Source organism: Macaca thibetana, chromosome 14 (assembly GCF_024542745.1).
Source record: "Macaca thibetana thibetana isolate TM-01 chromosome 14, ASM2454274v1, whole genome shotgun sequence".
NCBI lineage: Eukaryota > Metazoa > Chordata > Mammalia > Primates > Cercopithecidae > Macaca > Macaca thibetana.
The window spans coordinates 78,170,804-78,195,748 of NC_065591.1; the positions used below are offsets into that span (position 1 = coordinate 78,170,804).

The window sequence follows — 24,945 nt, forward strand, 5'->3', positions numbered from 1 at the left end:
ATCAACATCACCTGGGAATGTATTAGAAATGCCGATTCCTGGCAAGACCCCAGACCTGGTGACTCAGAAATTGGGTGTGGAATCTAGAAGTCTGTACTGTAATAAGTTCCCAAATGTTTGTGTTGCAAGCTAAAGTTTGAGAACTTCTGCTCTAGGGCATTCATGGTACACATACCCCTTATACATATGGCATAGCATTTGAACAATCTTTGGGAAAATTGCGATGGTAGTCACTCTTAAATCATTTTTTATTCTTCATTTTGGTTGTGCCTAGAAGTAAACAGTGTATCCGTAAGTAGAAAAATATAAATAGATAATTCAGTATATTCTAGTAAAATTACTGAATAAAGTAATAAAGTAATAAAGCAGCCAGAGAGAGAAAAGTCATTTATAACTGAACAGCAGTTAATTTAGCATACTTAGCAAGAGCATTAATAGAAGCCAAAACCCAATAGAATAATATCATTAAAGTGCCAAGGAAAAATAAAATAACTTTCAAAACTATCATTCTAAAGGAAGAAATATATTTTCAGATGGAGATGAAGAGTTTACCACTCATAGACCATTAGCTAAAGAACTACTTACCGGAGGTAGTTGTACTTTATAAGAGGAGGTTGAACTCAGAGCTTAGAAAATGATGCAAGACACAAAGTTAGCACAGAAATTGATAAACCTATAGACAAATTTGGACAACTTGATTGTATACAACAGCATAACAAACACACAAGAATTAATTACTGTTCTAGAAAAAAAAAATGTAAGACAGGAGGGGTGTTAATCTGAATTACTGTTTTTTGAGGTCTGGTTCTTAAAAAGGAGAGTAATAATACTGATTCTACTTACAAGTAATCCTATTAAAAATTTAAGTAAAACTAAGCTGGGTGTGGTGGCACGTGCCAATAGTCCCAGCTACTCAGGAGATCAAGGTGAGAGGATTGCTTGAGCCTAGGAGTCCAAGACGAGCTTGGGCAACATAGCAAGACTGTCTTCATTAAAAAAAAAAAAAAAGTGCACCTTCTATGTCATTAGAGTAAGTGGAGGAAAGGCAGTAGAGAAAACAGTCCACTAGAATGTAGGAAAAGAGGAAAAAGAAGGCTGGGTGCGGTGGCTCATGCCTGTAATCCCAACACTTTGGGAGGCCGAGGCAGGTGGATCACTTTAAGGTCAGAAGTTTGAGACCCACCTGGCCAACATGTTAAAACCCCGTCTCCACTAAAAATAACAAAAATTAGCCAGACGTGGTGGCGGGCGCCTGTAATCCCAGCTACTTGGCAGTCTGAGGCAGGAGAATCGCTTGAACCCAGGAGTGGAGGTTGCAGTGAGTCGAGACCCCACCACGGCACTCCAGCCTGGGCGAGAGAGTGAGATTCTGTCTTCAAAAATAAATAAATACATAAATAAAATTTAAAAAGGGGGGGCGGGAAAGCAAACACATAGTATAGTATAAACAAAGTAAGGCATTGGAAATAATTTCAACTTTATGAGTTATATAAATCAGTTTATATAAATGTAAACAGATTAAACTTACCAGAGAAAACAGAGATGCCAGAATGAGATTGTTTTATTTAAAGGCAGCAAACAAAATAATTATCTATTTATGAGTAAGGAATCTGAAACATTCTGTTTTTTTTTTTTCTTTTGAGACGGAGTCTCGCTCTGTTGCACAGGCTGGAGTGCAGTGGTGCAATCTTGGCTCACTGCAAGCTCCGCCTCCCGGGTTCATGCCATTCTCCTGCATCAGCCTCCTGAGTACCTGGGACTACAGGCGCCCACCACCGCGCCCGGCTAATTTTTGTATTTTTAGTAGAGACGGGGTTTCACCTTGTTAGCCAGGATGGTCTCGATCTCCTGACCTCATGATCTGCCTGCCTCGGCCTCCCAGAGTGCTGGGATTACAGATGTGAGCCACCATGCCCGGCCGTGAATCTGAAACATTCTAACACAAGGAACCAAAAGAAAGCTGGCATAAGTATATGAATTTTGAGAAAAATTAGACTAGGCAGAAGTATAGTCAAGGATAAAGAGATTCATTCACAAGGAATGAGATAATTTACTAGGAAGACTTAAGTATTTCTAGGAGGTTGCAGTGAGCGGAGATGGCAACACTGCACTCCAGCCTGGGCAACAGAGCAAGACTCTGTCTCAAAATCAGAAACAAAAAGAAGTGAGGTTGAAGTGAATGATCTAAGTGTTTAACATAAGCATTCCAAAGAAAGAAGAAAATGATGATGCTAAAAGTAGAGATTAATGATAGAAAACAAACAATAGAGAGGCTCAATGAAACCAAAATCTGTTTCTTTGAAAAGACTGATGAAAAGATGAGCCTCTAAAAAGATGAATCAAGGGCCAGGTGTGGTGGCTCATTCCTGTAACACCATCGCTTTGGGAGGCTGAGGCAGGTGGATCACCTGAGGTCGGGAGTTCGAGACCAGCCTGGCCAATATGATGAAACTCCATTTCTACTAAAAATACAAAAAATTAGCCAGGTGTGGTGGTGTGCGCCTGTTGTCCTAACACTTGAGAGACTGAGGCAGGAGAATCACTTGAGCCAGGGAGGCAGAGGTTGCAGTGAGCCGACATCGCGCCACTGTACTCCAACCTGGGTGATAGAAAAAAAACAAAAACAAACAACGAAGAATCAAGGAAAAAGAAGGCACAAGTAATGTTATTTAAAATGTGAAGAACAATAACTACAAGTTTAATAGAGCTTCAAATAAAATATATAAAGTTTTATGCCAGTACATTTGAAATGACATAGGAACAGACAAAATTGGCTATTTTCTAGAAAAATATACCAAACAAAACTGAAATAATTTATTTCAAGAATAGATTGAAATCCTGAATAGATGTAATATCAATAAAATTAAAATCAGTAATTAAAAATATACCTCTTCCTTCCACATACAGCCATCAGATGAGTTTACAAAGTTGTACTATACCGTTAAGACACAAATTGTTCATATTTTATATAATTTTCAAAGAATAGAGAAAGAGGAAAAGTTACTCAGTTTAATAAATTTTGAAGCCAGTATAACCCTCATACCAGCAATGGCCAAAGACAGTATGAGAGAGGATATTGGCCTTTGTCAATTTTATTTATTTAGAATTTTTATCTAGGTACCTTAGTTATAAAATAAATTTAAGTTATTTAAAAAATTTGTATTAATAGAAAATTCAAGCATATAGAAAAGCAGATCTAAGTGGAATATTGAACCCCATTCTACTCATCATCCAGCTTCAGAAATGACCACCTCATGGTTAATGTTATTTTATTTAGATGCCCATTTACTTCTCTTTTCATATTATTTGAGAGCAGATTCTACAATTACCACATGCAATCTGTAAATATTTTAATGTATGTCTTTAAAAGACAGGTAAAAAAACTATAATACTATTATTACATCTAAAGATAATTTTTTGTTTGTTTTAGAGACGGGGTCTTACTCTGTTTTCTAGGCTGGAGTGCAGTGTCCAGATTATAGCTCACTATAGCTTCAAACTCCTGGGCTCAAGCAATCCTCCTGCCTTAGCTTCCTGAGTAGCTAGGACTACAGGTTTGCACTACCCCTTTGGCTAATTTATTTTTGGTAGAGATAGGGTCTTGCCATGTTGCCCAGGCTGGTCTCAAATTCCTGGCCTCAAGTGATCCTCTTGCCTTGGCCTTCCAAAAGTGCTGGGATTATAGGCATGAGCCACTGTGCCTGGCCTAAAAATAATTATTTATTTATTTATTTATTTTTTTTGAGACCAGTCTCACTCTGTCGCCCAGGCCAGAGTGCAGTGGCAAGATTTCAGCTCACTGTAGCCTCAAGCTCCAGGGCTCAAGTGATTCTCCCACCTCAGCTTCCTGAGGAGCTGGGATCACAAGCGCTCATCACCACACCTGGCTAATTTGTGTCTTTTTTTTTTTGTAGCGATGGGGTTTTGCCATGCTGCCCAGGCTGGTCTCAAACTCCTAGGCTCAAGCAGTCCACCCCTTAACCTCTCAAAGTGCTAGGATTACAGGGCTGAGTTATCACACCTAGCCCCAAAATGATTTTTTTAAATATCAAATTGAATATCTGTAATCAGTGTTCAAATTGTCAATGGTCTCAAAAGTTTTATGTTTAAGTTTTTAAATACTTTAAATCAACATCCATGTAAGGTCCTTACAGGGCAATTGGTTGATCTCTCAAGTATCTTTTATACAAAGATAATGTATTCTCTCTTCTCCATTTCCAAGAAATTACTGGGACTTAGAGGTTTAATCAGATTTTAGTTTTTTAAGTTTTGGCAGGGTTCTTATAGGTGGTGGTGTGTTTTTCCACCAGGAATTACATATATGGATATGTTTTTGTGTGAAACTTAGCAGCCATTTGTTTGTAATTTATTAATTCAGTAGGGGTTCAAAATGATAGTGTTCTAATTTTGTCATTTTATTTATTATCTGTAAAATCTGTAAACTTGTATATCTACTGTTTTGTTACCCAGAGATGGAGTTGCCATAGGAAACGCAGGATGAATGCTTCATTCTTTCTCTTTATGTGTGAATGTTCAAAAATGAGTTGATTCCCTAGCATCCTTCAAAGCTACTTAAAACAATTTTTAAAAGAATTATGAATCATGGATATATGTGTTTAGATATATTTGGTTTATATATGATGTATTCTGACTATTGATACACCATCAGAATCCACTGGACCCAATTTTAATTTTTGAGTTTCTTTTTTAAGCAGGCTTTTATCCTGTGTTAAGAAATCTTGTAAAGAACAAAGAGGGCTGGGCACGGTGGCTCACGCCTGTAATCCCAGCACTTTGGGAGGCTGAGGCAGGTGGATCACTTGAGGTCAGGAGTTTCAGACCAGCCTGGCCAACGTGGTGAAACCCTGTCTACTAAAAATACAAAAATTAGCTGGGCATGCTGGCAGGTGCCTGTAATCCCAGCTACTCGGGAGGCTGAGGTAGGAGAATTGTTTGAACCTGGGAGGCGACGTTAGAATGAGCTGAGATTGTGCCATTGCAATCCAGCCTGGGTGACAACAGTGAAACTCTGTCTCAAGAAAACAAAGAAAATTTATTTTTTATTAACAGATTATAGTAGCTTTATTGATGTATAATTGACACACAGTTAATTGCACATATTTGAAGTGGCTTGATAAATTTTGATATATCTACACTTGTGAAACTGTCACCACAATCAATGAATGGATCTGTTTCCACCACCTTTTCTCCACTGTAGGCAACTCCTGATGTACTTTATGTCACTATAAAATAGTTTGCATTTTCTAGAGTTTTATATAGATGAAGTCATACAGTATGCACTCTTTTTTTTTGTCTGGCTTTTTTTACTCAGAATAATTATTTTTACAGTCATTCATGTTATGTGGATCCTTTGATTGTGGTGTTCATTTTTTTCACTTTTTTTTTTTTTTTTTTTTGAGACAGAGTCTCATGCTGTTGCCCAGGCTGGAGTGCAATGGTGTGATCTCAGCTCACTGCAACCTCTGCCTCCTGGGTTCAAGTGATTCTCCTGCCTCAGCCTCTTAAGTAGCTGGGATTACAGGCATGCACCACTATGCCTGGCTAATTTTTGTATTTTTAGTAGAGACGGGGTTTTACCATGTTGGCCAGGCTGGTCTCGAACTCCTGACTTCGTGATTCACCCACCTTGGCCTCCCAAACTGCTGAGATTATATAGGTGTGAGCCACCGCACCCGGCCCATTTTTTTCACTTTTATGTGGTGTTCATTCCTTTTTATTGCTGGGTAGTATTCCATTGTATGGATATGCCACAATTTGTTTAGCTGTTTGCCTGCTGATGAACATTTGGGTTGTTACTAGTTTTGGGCTCATAAAAATAAAACTACTGTGAACAGTTGTCTGTACATCTTTGTATGGACCTATGCTTTCATTTCTCTTGGGTTAATATCTAGGAATAGAATGGCTGCATCATATGGTAATTAAATGTTTTACCTTTTAAGAAATTGCCAAACTATGTTCCAACATGGTTGTTTTGTTTTACATTTCTTTTTTTTTTTTTTTGAGACCACATGTCACTGTCACCCTAATGGTATGATCTTGGTTTACCACAACCTCTGCCTCCCAGGTTCAAGTGATTCTCCTGCCTCAGCTTCCTGAGTAGTTGGAATTACTGGCACTTGCCATTACGCCTGGCTAATTTTTGTATTTTTAGTAGAGATGGGGTTTCACCATGTTGGCCAGGCTAGTCTCGAACTCCTGACCTCAGGTGATCTGCCTGCCTCAGCCTCCCAAAGTACTGGGATTACAGACATAAGTCTCCACGTCTGGCCTTGTTTTACATTTCAACCAACAGTGTATGAAAGTTCCAATTCTTCCATGTTCTCATTAACACTTGGTATGGTCAGTTTTGACCATTCTAATAGGGGTGGTAGTATGACCTTGTCGTTTTAATTTGCATTTTTCCAATGACCAGTGATACTGAGCAGTTTTTTTTTTTTTCTTTTTGAGACCGAGTCTCACTCTGTCACCCAGGCTGGAGTGCAGTGGCACCATCCCAGCTCACTGCAACCTCCATCTTCCGAGTTCAAGCAATTCTCCTGCCTTAGCCTCCCAAGTAACTGGGATTACAGGTGAGCACTGCCACACCCAGCTGATTTTTATATTTTTTTTAGTAGAGATGGGGTTTTACCATGCTGGCTAGGCTGGTCTCGAACTCCTGACTTCAAGTGATACACCCACCTCAGCCTCCCAGAGTGCTGGGATTATAGGTGTGAGCCACCATGCCTGGCCTCCGAGCATTTTTTAGTGTTGTTATTTGCTATTTATGTATCTTTTCTGGTTAATATCTAAATCATTTGCATGTTTTTAATTGGGTTGTTTTCTTAAAGTTGTTTTGAGAGATCTATATGTGTGTGTGTGTGTATGTGTATATGTGTATGTGTATATGTGTGTGTATGTATATATGTACGTGTATATTATAGTGTGTGTATATATATACTTGATACAAGTTCCTTATCAGATATGTGATTTGAAAATATTTTTTTCCCAGTCTTTGGCTGGTCTTTTTTCTAACAGTGCCCATCCCTTCTAACAGTGTTTTTTGTACAGAAGTTTTAGATTTTGATGAAGTCTAATTTTTCAGTTTGTTCTTTTCTGGGTTGTGCTTTTGATGTAAGAAATCTCTGCCTAACCCAAGGTTGCAAAGATTTTCTCCCAGAGGTTTTAGTTAGGTTTTATATTTATAACTGAGATCCAATTTGAATTAAATTTAATATTTATTCAAGGTATCTGTCAAAAAAATTTTTTTTTTCGGCAAATGGATATTTAGTGGTTCCAACATTTGTTGAAAAGACAAAATCATGAACATATTTTTCTGCATCCATCATCAAGCATGTTCTCTTGATACTCACTTGGGAGCTCTCAACTGCTTATTTTAAAGTAAAATATAGGCTGGACATGGTGACTCATGCCTGTAATCCTAGCACTTAGGGAGGCCAGGGCAGGTGGATCACTTGAATTCAGGAGTTCAAGACCAGCCTGGGCAATATAACAAAACCCCATCTCTACAAAAATTCATAAATCAGCTGGCTGTGGTGGCTCATGCCTCTGGTCCCAGCTACTTGGGAGGCTGAGGCCTCAGGAGGACTGCTTGAGCCCAGGAGGCAGAGGTTGCAGTGACCTGTGATCACACCATTGCACTCCAGCCTGGGGGACAGAGCAAGACTCTGTCTTTAAAAAAAAAAAAGTCAAATATAAATATATGAGTATTTATGTATTGATTTTAAAAGGAAAGAAATAAATGTAAATAGATACTTTTATAGCTTTTTTGACAATTAAACATGATACCAGTTGGAAAACATGATTCAGTTGGAAAACATGAAAAATTAAATGGATACTTACATCTATTTATAATAATAATCATAAGCAATAGAGTAGGAGAAGCAAGCTAATTTGTACCCAGAGTACACTGCATTGATTAAGGTGAAATTGATCACCAGCCACTAGACCAGGACAAAGTGGTTGTTTTTGGAGACATACCAATTAAATTGTCAATTTAATTGCCCCCATCTTTCCCTGTTCTTGCCACAGTTTTGCCAATGTTTTGAGTTTGGAATGGGACAAAGTATTTCTTTTTGGTTATTCCCTACAGGAGATGCTTAGGGAACAGTGAAAAGTGTTCTATCCTTTTTGTACTGCATTTGGCTGTCTTTTCTCTTGTGATACCTAAGAGATTGGGGAGGCACTTTAGGATCGTAAGAACCCAGACATTTCCTTATTGTATTATTTCATCCAATTTAAAAATTCAGTAAAAATGAGTTAATCCAATTACTGCATCTGAAACTTTAATAGTTTCTCAGTTACATATGTTTTCTGTTGTAGAGTTAAACAGTCTAAAACCCAATCCCAGGGTAATGCTTGATCCAGTAGGGGAAGATGGATTTATTTTCATTATGATAATACTAGTTCTTTTATTGTCTGCTTTTTATTTTATTTTTACATTTATTTTTATTTTTTTTTTAAGAGATGGGGTCTCACTGTGTTGCCCAGGCTGGAGTGCAGTGGCTGTTTACAGATATGATCCCACTATTGATCAGCATGAAGTTTTGAACCTGCTCCATTCCGAACTGGGCTGTTTCATCCCTTCTTAGGCAGCCTGATGGTCTCTCATTCCTAGGAGGTCACCATATTGCTACCGAACCTAGTGTGGACACCCGACCACCATAGTGCACTACAACCCAGAACTCCTGGGCTCAATCAGTACTGCCACCTCAGCTTCCCAAGTAGGTAGGACCGCAGATGGATGCCAACATGTCTGGCCCACTGGCTTTTTAAAAAATAAATTGTTTGTCATCATTTCCATTATAACAAGACTATTCATAGTTTTATTCATGAAAACAAATTTTCAAGGCAATATTTGTGATGATAAAGCACAATGCTTTATTAGAGAAAAATAAAGCAATTTAGTATAATTAGAGACTTAGTGCATACCAACATTAAACAATGATAAAATGCTATTAAAATGTTTTGAGTGGTTCTTTACTAGTTGTTTAGAAAACTTTTTGAATGTTTAAACTATCAGAATTCTTAATTTATATATAAAAGATTAGACCTAGTATTCATAGTAGGAAATGGTGTATCATTAAAATATAAGAATAGGTTAATTTGTAATAGGTTTGTATTTTCAGCCTTTCAGGTGCCCTTTCAAGCTTGTGGGTTTAAGTTTGATTATATTGGGAAAACCTAGCTAACTAGCACATCAGGGTTAGGGAAAGGCTTGCTGAAGTAACTTCAGGCAATTGATTGAACTGAGAATTTATTATGTAACAAGTCTAGCAGAATTTTATGGGAGCTGGAGAATAGAGAGTTACTCAAGTGAAACAAATTTCATGTTAAAAAATTGGGGGCCAGGCGTGGTGGCTCACGCCTGTAATTCCAGCACTTTGGGAGGTTGAGGTGGATGGATCACTTGAGCCAAGGAGTTCCAGACCAGCCTGCCTAACACAGTGAGAATCCATGTCTACAAAAAATAAAAAAACTATCCAGGCATGGTGGTACATGCCTATAGTCCCACTACTTGGGAGGCTGAGGTGGAAGGATCACTTGAGCCTAGGAGGATGAAGCTGCAGTGAGCCAAGATCGCACCACTGTACTTCAGCCTGGGTGACAGAGTGAGACCCTGTCTCAAAAAAAAAAAAAAAGAAAAAGAAAAATGTTGGCAGTGCTTATGATTCTGTACTGAATGATGTGAACAGATTTCTTAACTTCACACAGAACAGTTTTGGTTGGGGAGGTCAAGAGAGCTCTGTTGGGAGAATTACATGTATTTGTAGGGTATCTTAAAGCCAGTTACTGTGAGTTTTGTTTTGCTTGAGGGATGATTCTTTGTAACTCCTGGGTTCTGAAAAGGAGTTACGTGATAAATTGTGATAAATACATTTTACTGTGATGCTGGAACAATCTGTGGGTGATGGTTAAGAACTCAGGTAGGACTAAATTTGAAAACATAAAATAAATGTTTTGATACTAAGAAATAAGAAGAAACTTCTTTTTTTTTTTTTTTTTTTCCTTTGAACATGGGATAAGAAATCCTAAAATAACAAAAAAGTGGCACATGTGTCCTGGTGCAGTGGCTTACACCTGTAATCCCAGCACTTTGGGAGGCTAGGCAGGTGGATCACGAGGTCAGGGGTTCGAGACTGGCCTGGCCAATGTGGTGAAACCCCATCTCTACTAGAAATACAAAAATTAGCTGGGTGTGGTGGTGTGCGCCTGTAGTCCCAGCTACTCAGGAGGCTGAAGCAGGAGAATGGCTTGAACCCGGGAGGCAGAGATTGCTGTGAGCCGAGGTGGCGCCACTGCACTCCAGCCTGAGCAACAGAGCAAGACTCCGTCTCAGAAAAAAAAAAAAAAATGACACGTGCTTAGTAGATAAGGTTTGGTAGTTGGACAATTTGGGAAGGTTTAAAGAGGTTCCTTATAGTTTTGGCTTTAGATGCTGGTTTTGGTCTCTGTAATATGGAAGGGACATTTAACTAAAAACTTCAGGCCAGGCACCATGGCTCATGCCTGTAATCCCAGCACTTTGGGAGGCTGAAGGGGGCAGATCACTTGAGGTCAGGAGTTCAAGAGTAGCCTGGCCAACATGGCGAAACCCTGTCTCTACTAAAAATACAAAAATTAGCTGGGCGTGGTGGTTGCACGGTTGTAATCCCAGCTACTCGCGAGGTTGAGGCGGGAGAATCACTTGAACCCAGGTGGTGGAGGTTGCAGTGAGCCAAGATTGTGCCACCACACTCCAGCCTGGGCGACAGAGGGAGACTCCGTCTCAAAATAATAAGTAAATAAAATATAAAATAAAAAGTGGGAACCTGCAGGTACTATATGTGGCTATAAGGTATTTTGTTACATCATGTAACTATCCATGTACATTGTGAAAGCTTGGGAAGTTACTTTAGGCCTTTCTGTTAACTAAATTACAGAAGAAAAAAAGTATCTGTTTATGTAGTTAAGACGTTGTTGTGTTCTCATTCATCAGGTAATTATTGAACATCTGCCTACTTTCAGCATCTGCATGTGTGTGTGAATATTAAATATCACACCAAGACATTGTTCAGAGGAGACAGAATAGTGAGGTGAGATAAATGAGAATGTCTCTGTGGAAGATTAGACTGGAGCATGAACTTGAACTATGAGTAAGATTTGGATGGGATGGAAGTGGGTGGATGGGAATCACATTTGGAGATGATTAAATTCATAAAACTGGTAATATACAGTGCATCTTCAAGTGACAGTGAGGAGGAGACTTTTAAGGGTGGCATGATAGGTTCCTGTTTGGGTGGAGTGAAAGGTAAGGCTTTAAAGTAAATTGGGACTGTTGTATGGATGGTCATGCTATGTGGGGTTTAAATTTTTTCTTGTAAGCAAGTATTTGAGCAAGATCTTAATATGGTGTTTTACAGCTGGGCATGGTGGCTGTGCCTGTAGTCCTAACTACTCGGGAAGCTGAGGTGGGAGGATTGCTTGAGCCTAGGAGTTTGAGACTGGTGTGGGCCAACATAGTGAGATCTCATCTCTAAAACCAAACCAAAACAAAACAAAATGGTGTTTTGGGAAAATAATTGTCTGGAATGGCTTGGAGAATCTTATTAGGACTAGAGGCAGAGAAACCAATTACGAAGGTTTCATAATGATTGAAAAATGAATGAAAGGGTAGCATATATTGAATATCTGCTATGTGCAATGCAGTGTGCTAGGTTTTCATATGTATTATATATTATCTTTCACAGCAACCTTAAGAGGTTGGTGTTAATAAGCCTCTGGTTTTCAAGACACTGAATTTCAGTGAAGTTAATTTTTTTGCTCAAAGAGTCTGCTAACTTTTAGTGGGTATGCATAGATCTACTTCTTTCAAACAGGTACATGTTATATGGCAATACTGTACTTTAATTCCCTATTAATGGAAATCTGGGTTTCCATTTTTTAATTGTTTTACTAGTAATGCTACGATAAATATTCTTACACATATCTTTGTACATAGTTTCTAGTACTGTATTTCTGTGGAAGAAACTCCTAGAAGTGGAACTAAGTTCCTGGATTAAAATGGCCTTTAAAACAAATGATATAGGAGGGAGTATCCTGAATGGGTAATGGATCATGATTGTTGTGACAATTTTTAGAATCTTAGTTAAAGGTACAGTGTACTTGGTACTACATGAAAAACTAATAGAGCATATCCCTGCCAAGTATAACATAAAGCCATGAAATATTAGAATGAAAGGCCCTAAAATAATTAATTCCTTAATTTTACTGTTAAGGCTCTTGAAATCTAGACAGTTTTTAGTGTTCCTGAAATAGACCAGGGATTAGGATCTAGATACTCAGATTTTTCATTTACTATTCTAAGTGTAGTGTTTTCCTTTCCTAAAGTAAATTTAAGGAGAAAACAACATTTACATTTCTTTTCTTTTTTTTATTTGAGACGGAGTCTCACTTTGTCACCCAGGCTGGAGTGCAGTGGCGCGATCTCAGCTCACTGCAACTTCCGCCTCCCGGGTTCAAGTGATTCTTGTGCCTCAGCCTCCTGAGTAGCTGGGACTACAGGCACGTGCCACCATACCCAGCTAATTTTTTTTTTTTTTTTTTTTTTGAGAGGAAGTCTTGGTCTGTTGCCCAGGCTGGAGTGCAATGGCGTGATCTCAGCTCACTGCAACCTCTGCCTCCCAAGTTCAAGCAATTTTCTGCCTCAGCCACCTGAGTAGCTGGGATTACAGGTACCTGCCACCATGCCCAGCTAATTTTTGTCTTTTTAGTAGAGATGGGGTTTCACCATCTTGGCCAGGCTGGTTTGAACTCCTGACCTCATGATCCACCCACCTCGGCCTCCCAAAGTGCTGGGATTACAGGTGTAAGCCACCACACCTGACCCTATTTTGTATTTTCGGTAGAGACGAGCTTTCACCATGTTGGCCAGGCGGGTCTTGAACTCCTGGTCTTGAGTAATCCACCTGCCTTGGCCTCCCAAATTGCTGGGATTACAGGCATGAGCCACTGCGCTCAGCCCCACATTTCTTTCCACTGTGTTTGTGTGTGTGTGTGCATGTGCGCACGCCTCACATGCTTGTAAGTGCTGTTTTCTGCCATTTTTACTTAATATTACCTCATAATGGGTTATGAAATTTTGATGGATTCCAAAAGTATTATATGTTTAGTTACCCTTTCTTTTCCTCCGCTCCTTTCCTATTAACCAAGTAAAGTGATAAACAGGTACATTCTTATGTTTAGATGAGTTAAGATGGGAAAAGAAGATGAGATTTTTATCTTTATTTAAAAGGAAAACGCGATGAGTTACAAAAAAAAAAAAAGATTTCAGAAACAGTGATCTGGATGATATAGTTCACCCACTTTTTTTGCTATTTGTTTTAAATTGGTAATCTAGAATTATATTTTGTTGGTAAGGTATGGTTTAATTACCCATTCCTTATTGGGCATTTTGGCTTTTTTTCCAAATCTCAAAACATTTTAAATTTACAATTACTTGTTGCTAGTATTATAGAGGTACAATTGATTTTGGATTTGGCTTTGTATCCTGAAGGATGAAGGAAAGGGTATAATATATACCGAATATCTTGTTAAACTCCCTAATTAGCTCTAGTAGCTTTAGGATTTTCTCTACAGATGATCGTGTCTATGAAAAAAACTTTTTACTTCTCTCTTTTCAATTTTTATGCCTTTGATTTCTTTTCTTTTCTTTCTTTTTTTTTTTTTGCCTTATGGTGTTGTCTAGGCCTTCAAACCCCATTTTGAATAGAAGTGGTAAGAGTGCAATGAAGTAAAAATAAATGCATAACAATGGTTTTCTTTTCCTCTGCTTTCTGAGTTTGTATAAATTGATGAATTTTCTTTTACCAATATGAAATATCCTTTATCTCCAGTAATAATACTGATTCAAAGTCTGCTTCATCTAAAATTTACAGCTTTTCCAGCTTTCTTACAGTGTTTTTACATACTATATTTTTTCTTTTAACATAAATTTCCTTTATAACATACTTTCACCTTTACTTTTAATGTAAATCTTTGTCTCTTAAATAGCATGTAGTTTGGTGCTGCCTTTTTTAAAAAAATTTATTCTTACAGTCTCTGCTTTTTAAGTAGGGTGTTTAGTCCATTAATATTTACAGTTATTTATATGGTTAGGTTTATATTTTTATCTTGCTGTTATTTTTTTTTTCTTCCCTTTTTTGGCATTCTTTTGGATTGAGTGTTTTTTAGCCCATTAATCTTTGGTTCTTTAGCTGTATACCTTTGCATTCGTTTTTTAGTGGTTCCTCTAGGGATTACAATATACACTGCTAACTTTTCATGGTGTTCCAAGAATTAATATTACAGAAATAAACGTTTATATTTGACAACTATGAAACCAGACTATGAAACCAGGTAATTTTTATAGGGTCTCGTCTCCTACAAGCAAGTTTTCCTTGTTTGTCACCCCACTTAGTGAAGTTCTGAATATAATGACAAAAACTCTAGGGCAAAAATCTTGGTGACTTATTTTGAATTAAAGCTATTTCTCTTCATTCTCATCATATTTGTACCAAAATTCAACATTGCAGCCCTTGATAGCATGCAAGGGAGTTAGATAACAGGAAGCCAAAAGCTCTATTTAGATACTCTGCATATTTTCTTCAAAGTCTAGAATTTGCACATCCTTCAGAGTTGAATAACAAGAAGCAAAAAGGATCATTTACTCACTTTTATTTTGATTTAATCTGGTCCAGAGAAGGATTTCATGATCAGGTCCAGGTTGTCCTGAGAATTTTCTCTAAGGACTACATAAGTCTCCTCAGTGAAGTTCTTTGGCTAGCCTTAGCCTGCTTTTCTTACAAATTAGAAATCACATGTACCTAAAGTATTTTTTTCTAGTTCTATATTTGTACTGTCAGTACTTTTTGAAATTTTTTTCTTAAAATACCTTACCAAAGTTCTGAAAGTAGTTTCTAGCCTTAGCATCATAAATTGTCAGATGCATAAGAAAACTTGATAGTCTTTTCAGTATTCAGATAGAGGGTCAACTGAATATTGGTTTCCAGTTATAACAACATAAACATCTGTTAAAACCTGTAACACCTATGAACAGTGATATGCTACATTATGGATCTCAGTGATACTCATTACTGGTTGTATAATCTTGACCAAGGCCTTTAATTACAGAGGAGAATTCAGGTAAAATGGAGATAATACCTGCAGTGCAAGTTTTTTTAATTAGGGGTAATGTACACAAATGCATAGTAGTACCTTGTACACAGTGGGTACTCAATAAATGGTTATTATATCTATGTAAAATCATAGAATGTCAGCACTAGAAAGGATGTTAGAAATTACCCAGATAGGGCCGGGTGCAGTGGCTCACGCCTGTAATCCCAGCACTTTAGGAGGCCAAAGCGGGCAGATCACTTGAGGTCAGGAGCTCGAGACCAGCCTGGCCAACATGGTAAAACCCCGTCTCTACTAAAAATACAAAAATTCACTGGGCTTGGTGGCACGCACCTGTAATTTCAGCTACTCAGGAAGATGAGGCAGGAGTATCACTTGAACCTGAGAGGTGGAGGTTGCAGCGAGCTAAGATTGTACCACAGCACTCCAGCCTGGGCAACAAAGCTAGACTCTGTCTCAAAAGGAAAATAAATTACCCAGATAATGAAACCAGTTCAGAATGGTTAAGTGACTGTTACTGCCCTCCCTCCCCTGCCACATAAGGGTGTAAGCTCTTTGAGAATAGGGATGTTTTATCTTTTATTTTGTGCTTTATAGAGCACAGTGATGGACTTTAGATACTTGCTTCATTAAGTACATTTCAGACATACTACAATGTCAGATAAATTGTTTTTATTTGATTTAAAATTATTGATAAACCTTTGAGAGTCACATAGCTCTAAGAATATACATTAGTGAAAATGTAATTTCAGGCTTGTCTAGTTATTAATAGAAATGAAGCAAGGAGTTTTAGAAATATGGATTTCTAAATTTGTATATTCAGTACTAGGAATGCTTTCAAGCAGGCATATTTAAGTTGTTTCTGTGTAGTTTTTTAGCTATGTCATCATAGTCAAATGCTACTGCATGGTGAATTCCTTCCTTTTGCCATAACTGTTTTCTTTAGTCCTCATCTGTTTGCTGCTATGCACACTTACAAACATCTCAACCAGTGGACTTACTTTTAATTTTTAAATTTCCCTTTTGAGCATTTTTACCCATTAGAAGGATTGGTACTTCATGAGTTTTATTCTTTTGTAGAGGTCTTCTAAAGAACAGAGAGGAAAAAAAAATAAAGAATAGAGATAAAATTTACTTATATGTTTTTAAATAGAATAAAACTCATTTTATCTTGTAATTACCATATGGACCACTTTGTAAATCTAAGAAGCATTTGGGGATATTACTGGTCTTGTTTTACCTATATATTGAAGCATTTTGTTATTTCATCCAGGAAATTATTGTATCAGTACTCATCAAAACTGTACTTACAAAAAGGAGGCTAAAATAAAAAAAGAAAAATGTTGGAATTGGCTAGAGTAGAAGTGGACAAACTTTTTTGTGAAGGGTCAGTTAGAAAATATTGTAGGCATTGTGGGCTACATATGATCTCTGTGGCATATTATTCTTCTTAAACAACCTTTAAATATTCAAAAACCATTCTTAGCTCCCATATCATACGAAATAGGTTGTGGGACCGATTTGGCCTGTGGACCTTGGTTTGTCATTGCATTAACGTACAATTTTCATATTGCATTGCCCAAAAGATTATGCCATCTTTTAAGTCATATAAAAGGAGACTGGAGACACCATCTTTATGGTCTCTTTTTAGCTTTTATTGAACAGAATGTAAATTCATACTTTTAAATATTTTGGTCATAATGGCAAAGAGAAGAAAATTGACAGAGGAAGAAGTTTCACAATTATTAGACAAATCAGAAAATGAATACAAAACGGTAAATTCTATACTGATGACGATGGTAAAGTGGATCATATAAGCAAAAATACCTACTATGAATCTTCAAATAAGATCTCATCTTCTGAGTTTTCTCAACTAAAACTTTGATGATTGAACAGTATATTTTTAAGGATCAAGAGAAAATATGAGGCCAGGTGTGGTGGCTCATGCCTGTAATTCCTGCACTTTGGGAGGCCAAGATGGGTGGATCACTTGAGGTCAGGAGTTCCAGATTGGCCTGGCCAACATGGTGAAACCCCGTCTCCACCAAAAATTTGAAAATTAGCTGGGCGTAGTAGCATAGGCCTGTAATCCCAGCTACTCGGGAGGCTGAGGCATGAGAATTGCTTGAACCTGGGAGGTGGAGGTTGCGGTGAGCCGAGATCGTCCCACTGCACTCCAGCCTGGGCGACAGAGCGAGACTCTGTCTCAAAAAAAAAAGGAAAAAAGAAAAAAAAAGAAAAGAAAATATGGTATTCTACTCAGTCATTTAAGAGGAAGGAATTTCTCACACAATATTTTGTCATAGACAAGTAGTAAAGGATGTGTTCTGCTATTCTTTTATCTCTTATATTTGTGCTCCAAAATAGACTGGATATGGTTTTATAAGTAGACAAATGCTGAAAGCAGGGGTGTGTACAAAAGTGACTGGAAGGAAATAGGTGTCAAAATGAAAAATCACTGGCTTGATTATTCTAAATAATGGTTATAAATCTAAAAATATTTTGCAAAATATAGATCAGAGGATAGCAATCCTTACTTCAACAAATTGTGAACCATTAAAAGTTTCAAAACTTCAAGCTTTCAGGTATTATATTTTGCCAATGTAGATGCCAAAAAAAGAACAAGGTATAACTATAAGCTATAACTTATTAGATACCTGACTTATAACATTTATAAAATGGATATGTTCCATAAGATGGATGTGTTCCATGTTTATCCATGATGGTTGATGGGCAGTTGTATTCACAGGACATAGCCCATTTTGGCTCTATCTTAAAAACAAGGAAAATGTGAAATGACTATCTGGATTTGCTGTATTTAAATACTTAGAAAAAAATCTAATAATGTTTTCCACTATATCCTGATTCTTCTCAACATTCTCTGTAAAATATGTGTGTGTGTGTGTAAAGTTTCCGTTAGATGCAAATAACAAATGATGATGACTGCTTTTCCTTATATACTGAGAGTAAAGAACTAGCTCCCTGTAGGATTTTTTTCCTCTGAGTTGTGTTTTGTCTTAGGCTCTTGATTTACATGGAGGAGGGATACTTTGAGAAAGAGTCTTAAAAAAATTAGCTGCTGCATTTACTGTTACAGTGTTTTAAAGAACTTGATCTAATTTACATTTGTTTTTTATATTAAGACTAGGTCATATATTTTGCATGCTCTTCTGTTTTTGTATTATGATTTATAATTTATTATTTTTGCATTTATGTGATAATGATATGCTTTGATAATGATATGCTTTCTGGATTTTAGCATAATTCTAGATTTTAAATAAATCAAATGGTAGAGTAATAAGGAGCTCCAGAAAATCCAGTCTTCCATAAAAGCAACAACAACACTGTCAGAAGATCACAGCTCACTGTAGCCTCAATCTCCTAGGCCTAAGCGATCCTCCCACCTCAGCCTCCCTAGTAGCTAGGACCACAAGCATGCAGCACCTCGCCTGGCTACTTTTTAAAATTTTTGTAGAGATGGGGTCTCCCCATGTTGCCCAGGCTATTCTCAAACTTCTGGGCTCAAGCGATCCTCCTGCCTCAGCCTCTGAAAGTATTGGGATTACAGGATATGAGCAACTGTGTCTGACCCAGAGTCAACTTTTTTGGAACTCTGGTAACTCATCAAAAGTTTGTAGCAATCAGGGGAACGCTTAAGAAAACACACTGAATCTCAGTAAGAACAGTGAGCTTTGTGGCATTTGCCTACCCTGGTCCCATCTGCTTCTCAGCTCAGTGGTAGCCTTGAAAATAACAGTCTCCATTCCTGGTACTTATACAGGGAGCGGGATAGACCTAATTCAGAAAGAATTGTAATTAACTTGTTCTTCTATCTGGTGGCTTGCTAGAAGGCTGTTTTTAAAAAAAGAGGTCTGCCTTTATGTCACCTAACTTGGAACTCTTTTGATGGAAAAGTAACTACCTTGGGGGTGTTTGTTAAAAGTATTTACAGACATATGTTTAGTTACTGTTGCCTGAGGCAAAGGAAAACAGTTGGAGCAAACCAAAACTAATCAGAAAGGTTGGGAATGAGATGCTTTGGGGAATAAGGGCTTTGAAATTCTCTGACATATTCTTGGGAATCTTGAAGGGTACATGCATGCCCAGAGCTTTGTGCATGCTCAGGAAAGACCCGAGAAGACCCAGAGCTCTCTCTCTGGCTCACTTTAAGTCTCTGCACAAGCAGGAAGTGAAGACTAAGGTGGAGTTATAAACTGCCTGGCTGAATATTGAAGGCATGTCCCAACACGCAGAGCCCATGTGCAAAGACTGGCAGAATTTTTTGGTTGCGGAGGTTTAAGGAAATTTTCTAATCACCAGCAGACTACTAACTAATGGAACAGAGAGTTCACTGGCCACACATGACAAAGAAACAGACTTTACAAAATTAGTTCAGATAAGTCATTAAATGAGGAAACAACTACAACAAACAGCAACAACAAATCCCTAGAAGGGGGAAACATCTGATTTATAGAGTTGTCACACTGTAATATTCGAAATGGCCAGTTTTCTACAAAAAATAATGAAACATATAAATAAACAAAGTAAGGCTCTTATACAGAAGAAACGAACAAAAACTGCCCCCAAGGAAGCACAAAGACTTTAAGTAAGCTGTCATTATTATGCTCAAATTGCTAAAGGAAACCAGGAGAATGATACACCATCAAATAGAGAATATCAATATAGAAATTATAAAAAGGAACTAAACAGAGTTTATAGCTGAAAAGTACAGTAACTGAAAGGTTCACTAAAGGTTTAGATAGCAGAATTGAGTAGACAGAAGAATCAGTGATTCTGAAGGTAAATTAATTGAAATACTGTCAAGTGCACCAACATGCACACCAACACAGTGTAATGAGAGTAACATAAGGAAAGGCGAGATAGCTGGAAAGAGCATTTGCTATGGTGTGAATGTTTGTGTCTTTTTATATGATGTCTTTTAAATTTATATGATGAAATCCTAACCCCCAAGGTATTGGGAGATAGGGACCTGGGCGGTGACTGGGTCATGGGAGTAGAGCTCTCATGAATGGGATTAGCACTCTTAGAGTAGTAAGATCACTTGCCCTTCTACCATGTGAGAGCACAGTGAGAAGGCACTCTCTGTGAATCAGAAAATGGGCCTTCACCAGATAGCAAGTCTGTTGGTTTCTTGATCTTGGACTTCCCAACCTCCAGAACTGTGAGAAATAAATTTCTGTTGTTTATAAGCTACCCAGTTTATGGTGTTTTGTTATCGCAGCCTGAAGAGACTAAAACTATTTAAATAAATAATGCTCAGAAACTTCTCACATTTGAGGAAAAACATTAACCACATTTAAGCTCAAGAAACTCCAAGTAGGATAAACTATACCAAGACACATGATAATCAAATTGTCAAAAGGCAAAGAGAGAATGTTGAAAGCATCAAGAGAAGTAACTCATCACATACAAGGATCCTTGATAAGATTAATAGCTGATTTCTCATCAGAGACTCCATAGTCTTCTAGAGGGTAGTAGATTGGCATATTCAGAGTTCTGAAAGGAAAAAAAAAAAAGCCATCAACCAGGAATTTTATATTCAGCAAAACTGTCTTTAGAGATGAATGAGAAATACTTTCCCAGATAAACAAAAACTAAGTTATTGCTGGCAGACCTGCTCTATAAGAAATGCTAAAGGGAGGCTTCTCTATCTAATTATTTATTTTTTCCTACACTCTGTTACTGTCTGTGTCTAGCTGCAGTAGTTTTAATACATTTTAGAATGACAGCTATTTTTCTGGTGGGAAACTTTTAGTTCTTTTATTCTTTGTTCATATGCTAAAAACTAGCCTTTTGCATTTAGATAAAAAGAGACAAACTTGGACATAAGAAAATTTTTTCATGTATATAAATCAGAGGTTCTTTACAGATTTACAAAGGAAATTGTGTGACTACAAGTTAAATTTGAAATGTGTGGTATATGTTAATTTCTTGCAGGAGAAGGAAGCCAACATCCTTTTGGAGCCATGAATATTGTCCGAACTCCATCTGTTGCTCAGATTGGAATTTCAGTGGAATTATTGGACAGTATGGCTCAGCAGACTCCCGTAGGTAATGCTGCTGTATCCTCAGTTGACTCATTCACTCAGGTAATGCAACATGCATTTCATTCTTTATCTCCCCCCTCCACCGCTTTATTAAGGTATAATATACAAGTTAAAATCATATATAACGTATGGTATACAATACGTTTTTGATACATGTTTACATTTTGTTTTGTTTTGTTTTTGAGAGATGGAGTCTTGCTCTGTTGCCCAGGCTGGAGTGCAGTGGTGCAATCTCGGCTGACTGCCATCTCCGCCTCCTGGGTTCAAGCGATTCTCCCGCCTCAGTCTCCTGAGTAGCGGGGACTACAGGCACATGCCACCACACCTGGCTAAGTTTTGTATTTTTTTTTTTAGTAGAGACAGGGTATTGCCATGTTGGCCAGGCTGGTCTTGAACTCCAGACCTCAGGTGATCTGCCTGCCTTGGCCTCCCAAAGTGCTGGGAATACAGGTGTGAGCCACTCCACCTGGCCTGTATTTTGAAATAAAATCAAGCTACTTAACGTGTCTGTCACCTCACACAGTCATTTTTTTGTAGAGAACACTTAAGATCTAATCTCTTAAGCAAATTAAAAGTATACAATACATTATTAGTAACTGTACTCTCCATGCTGTACAATAAACTTTCAGAATTTATTCATCCTGTTGAACTGAAACTTTGTGCCCTTTGACCAACATGTCCTCATTTTCCTTTCCCCTCCACTCTTCAACCCCTGGCAACCACCATTCTACTCTCTGCTTCTGTAAGTTCAACTTTTAGATTCCACATACAAGTGAGATCAATCATGCTATTTGTCTTTCTGTTCCTGACTTACTAGCCTATTGTCGAGAGGAAAAACTGATGATGTAGGAGAGCACGGAGAACTACTAAAGCAGTGTCTTTGAGTAGAAAATAGCAGCATATATGGAGGTGTTCACTTTAGACAGTATAACGGATATATGGGTACAGATTCAGATATGGTAGATGTGGTGATGAGAACTTGTGCAGGCTGTCTCCTGATTTCTTCTTCTTTCTTAGTGAAGTAGAAAGGAAGATCATCAGCTAAGATTGAGGTAGTAGAAATTGAAATTAAAAAAGACTGTTAAATAAGTCTTCTAGCAGAGGAGGAGTGAATGGATTAGGGAAACCATATGTGTTTGCCTGGCAGTACCAGAGGAGCACTTTTGAAGGTTGTGGTCGTGAATTTAAAGGTAGATTTGTCACATCTTTGAAAATGGACTAAATTGAGAATGACAGACTCTGGGTCTCAAAAATGTTTTTTTCCCCATAATTTTACAAATAAATTGCTGTGCTGAAAAGAAAATATAAAATAATCATAGTATCCTGTGTAGACAATATTTAAAAAGTGTCTGGAAAATACACATTAAAATGTTATCCCTGGAGAAGGGTAAGAAGACTTTTTTATTGTACATGTTTATAAATTATTTGAGTTTTTTAAATAAAACTATAGTTTTAATTAAATGTATTATGAAGTATTTTAAATACAGAGAAAACAGAGTAACGTATGTATTCCACAAATAGTTATTATGTAACTACTCTGTGCCAGGCATGCCTTTTTTTTTTTTTGAGACAGAGTCTCACTCTGTCACCCACCCAGGCTGGAGTGCAGTGCAGTGGCGCGATCTTGGCTCATTGCAAGCTCCGCCTTCCGGGTTCACGCCATTCTTCTGCCTCAGCCTCCCGAGATAGCTGGGACTACAGGTGCCGGCCACCATGCCTGGCTAATTTTTTTTGTATTTTTTAGTAGAGATGGGGTTTCACTGTGTTAGCCAGGATGGTCTCGATCTCCTGACCTTGTGAGCCACCCGCCTTGGCCTCCCAAAGTGCTGGGATTACAGACGTGAGCCACCGCGCCCGGTCTGTACCAGGCATTTCTAAGCACGCATAGATACAAATAGGTCCACAAAATAGAGTAATACCTGTCTTTACAGAGCTCTCTTTATAATGGGGTATACATTAAGACTTCCATTGTCTTCCCCCTGGATTTAACTGTTATATTTTTGTCTTATTTGCCACTAATTTTTAAAAAAGAAATTAAGACGTTACAGGTATAGCCCACTGCTGCCTGCTTCTCTTCCTTTTACCTTCTAACATTTTATATCTTTCCTATTCATATTTTAGTACTTAAAACATTCCTGTGTATCCACAAACTATATATAGTACTATCTGTATGTGTTTAAACATGTTTCTAATTTAATTACTTAGTTACTCCAAATTTTTAGGAGTATTGCATGTATTTGGTTTAAATAGTCAAATAGTTTTTGTTTTTGTTTTAATTTAAGTTCTAGGGTACATGTGCACAACGTGCAGGTTTGTTACATAGGTATACATGTCCCATGTTGGTTTGCTGCACCCGTTAACTCGTCATTTACATAAGGCATTTCTCCTAATGCTATATCCCTCCCCTTGCCCCCTACCCCACGACAAGCCCCCCACCGCATGTGTGATGTTCTCCGCCCTGTTTCCAAGTGTTCTCATTGTTCAATTCCCACCTATGAGTGAGAACATGTGGAGTTTGGTTTTCTGTCCTTTTGATAGTTTGCTCAGAATGATGGTTTCCAGCTTCATCCAAGTCCCTGCAAAGGACATGAACTCATCCTTTTTCATGGCTGCATAGTATTCCATGGTGTGTATGTGCCACATTTTCTTAATCCAGTCTATCATTGATGGACATTTGGGTTTGTTCCAAGTCTTTGCTATTGTGAATAGTGCCGCATTAAACATACGTGTGCACATGTCTTTATAGTAGCACGATTTATAATCCTTTGGGTATATACCCAGTAATGGGATGGCTGGGTCAAATGGTATTTCTAGTTCTAGATCCTTGAGGAATCGCCACACTGTCCTCCACAATGGTTGAACTAGTTTATACGCCCACCAACAGTGTAAAAACATTCCTATTTCTCCACATCCTCTCTAGCACCTGTTGTTTCCTGACTTTTTAATGATCACCATTCTAACTGGTGTGAGATGGTATCTCATTGTGGTTTTGATTTGCATTTCTCTAATAACCAGTGATGATGAGCATTTTTCCCTGCATCTGTTGGCTGCATAAATGTCTTCTTTTGAGAATTGTCTGTTCATAGCCTTTTTGATGGGGTTGTTTGATTTTTTTCTTGTAAATTTGCTTAAGTTCTATGTAGATTCTGGATATTAGTCAAATGGTTTTTTTGAGACGGAGTTTCACTCTGTTGCCTAGGCTGTAGTGCAATGGTGCGATCTCGGCTCCTGCAACCTCCGTCTTCTGGGTTCAAGTGATTCTCCTGTCTCAGCCTCCCAAATAGCTGGGATTACAGGCGTGTGCCACCAGGCCTGGCTAATTTTTGTATTTTTAGTAGAGATGGGGTTTCACCATGTTGGTCAGGCTGGTCTCAACTCCTGACCTCTTGATCCACCCACCTTGGCCTCCCAAAGTGTTGGGATTGCAGGCGTGAGCCACTGCACCCGGCCTCAAATAGTTTTATATGTGAAATAGCTGTCCTCTGTTATGACTCTTACATTCTGCTTCTATTCTGCTTCTTTAGAAGCTATGATCTTCAACTCCCCTCCCTTTTTTAACCTATTTTTCCTAGTGTCTATTATTTCCATGTATCAGAAAAAACCTTGCTTAATCTATTAGTTTTTCTGTTACAGATGTTTTCTATTTATTTACTAATATAAGACATGATGAAACTCTCACTTCCCCGCTTCCCAACATGTACACACT

General features: G+C 37.9%; 1 protein-coding gene across 1 annotated transcript in view; it reads left to right on the top strand.

Annotated features, from left to right (window-relative positions):
- The window catches only part of HIKESHI (heat shock protein nuclear import factor hikeshi), a 40,758-nt gene that overhangs the window by 11,261 nt on the left and 4,552 nt on the right, over positions 1 to 24,945 (top strand). The window contains exon 3 of the mRNA XM_050755908.1: positions 21,130 to 21,281. Within this exon, the coding sequence (XP_050611865.1) occupies positions 21,130 to 21,281 (152 nt within the window). The remainder of the gene's footprint in view (positions 1 to 21,129; positions 21,282 to 24,945) is intronic.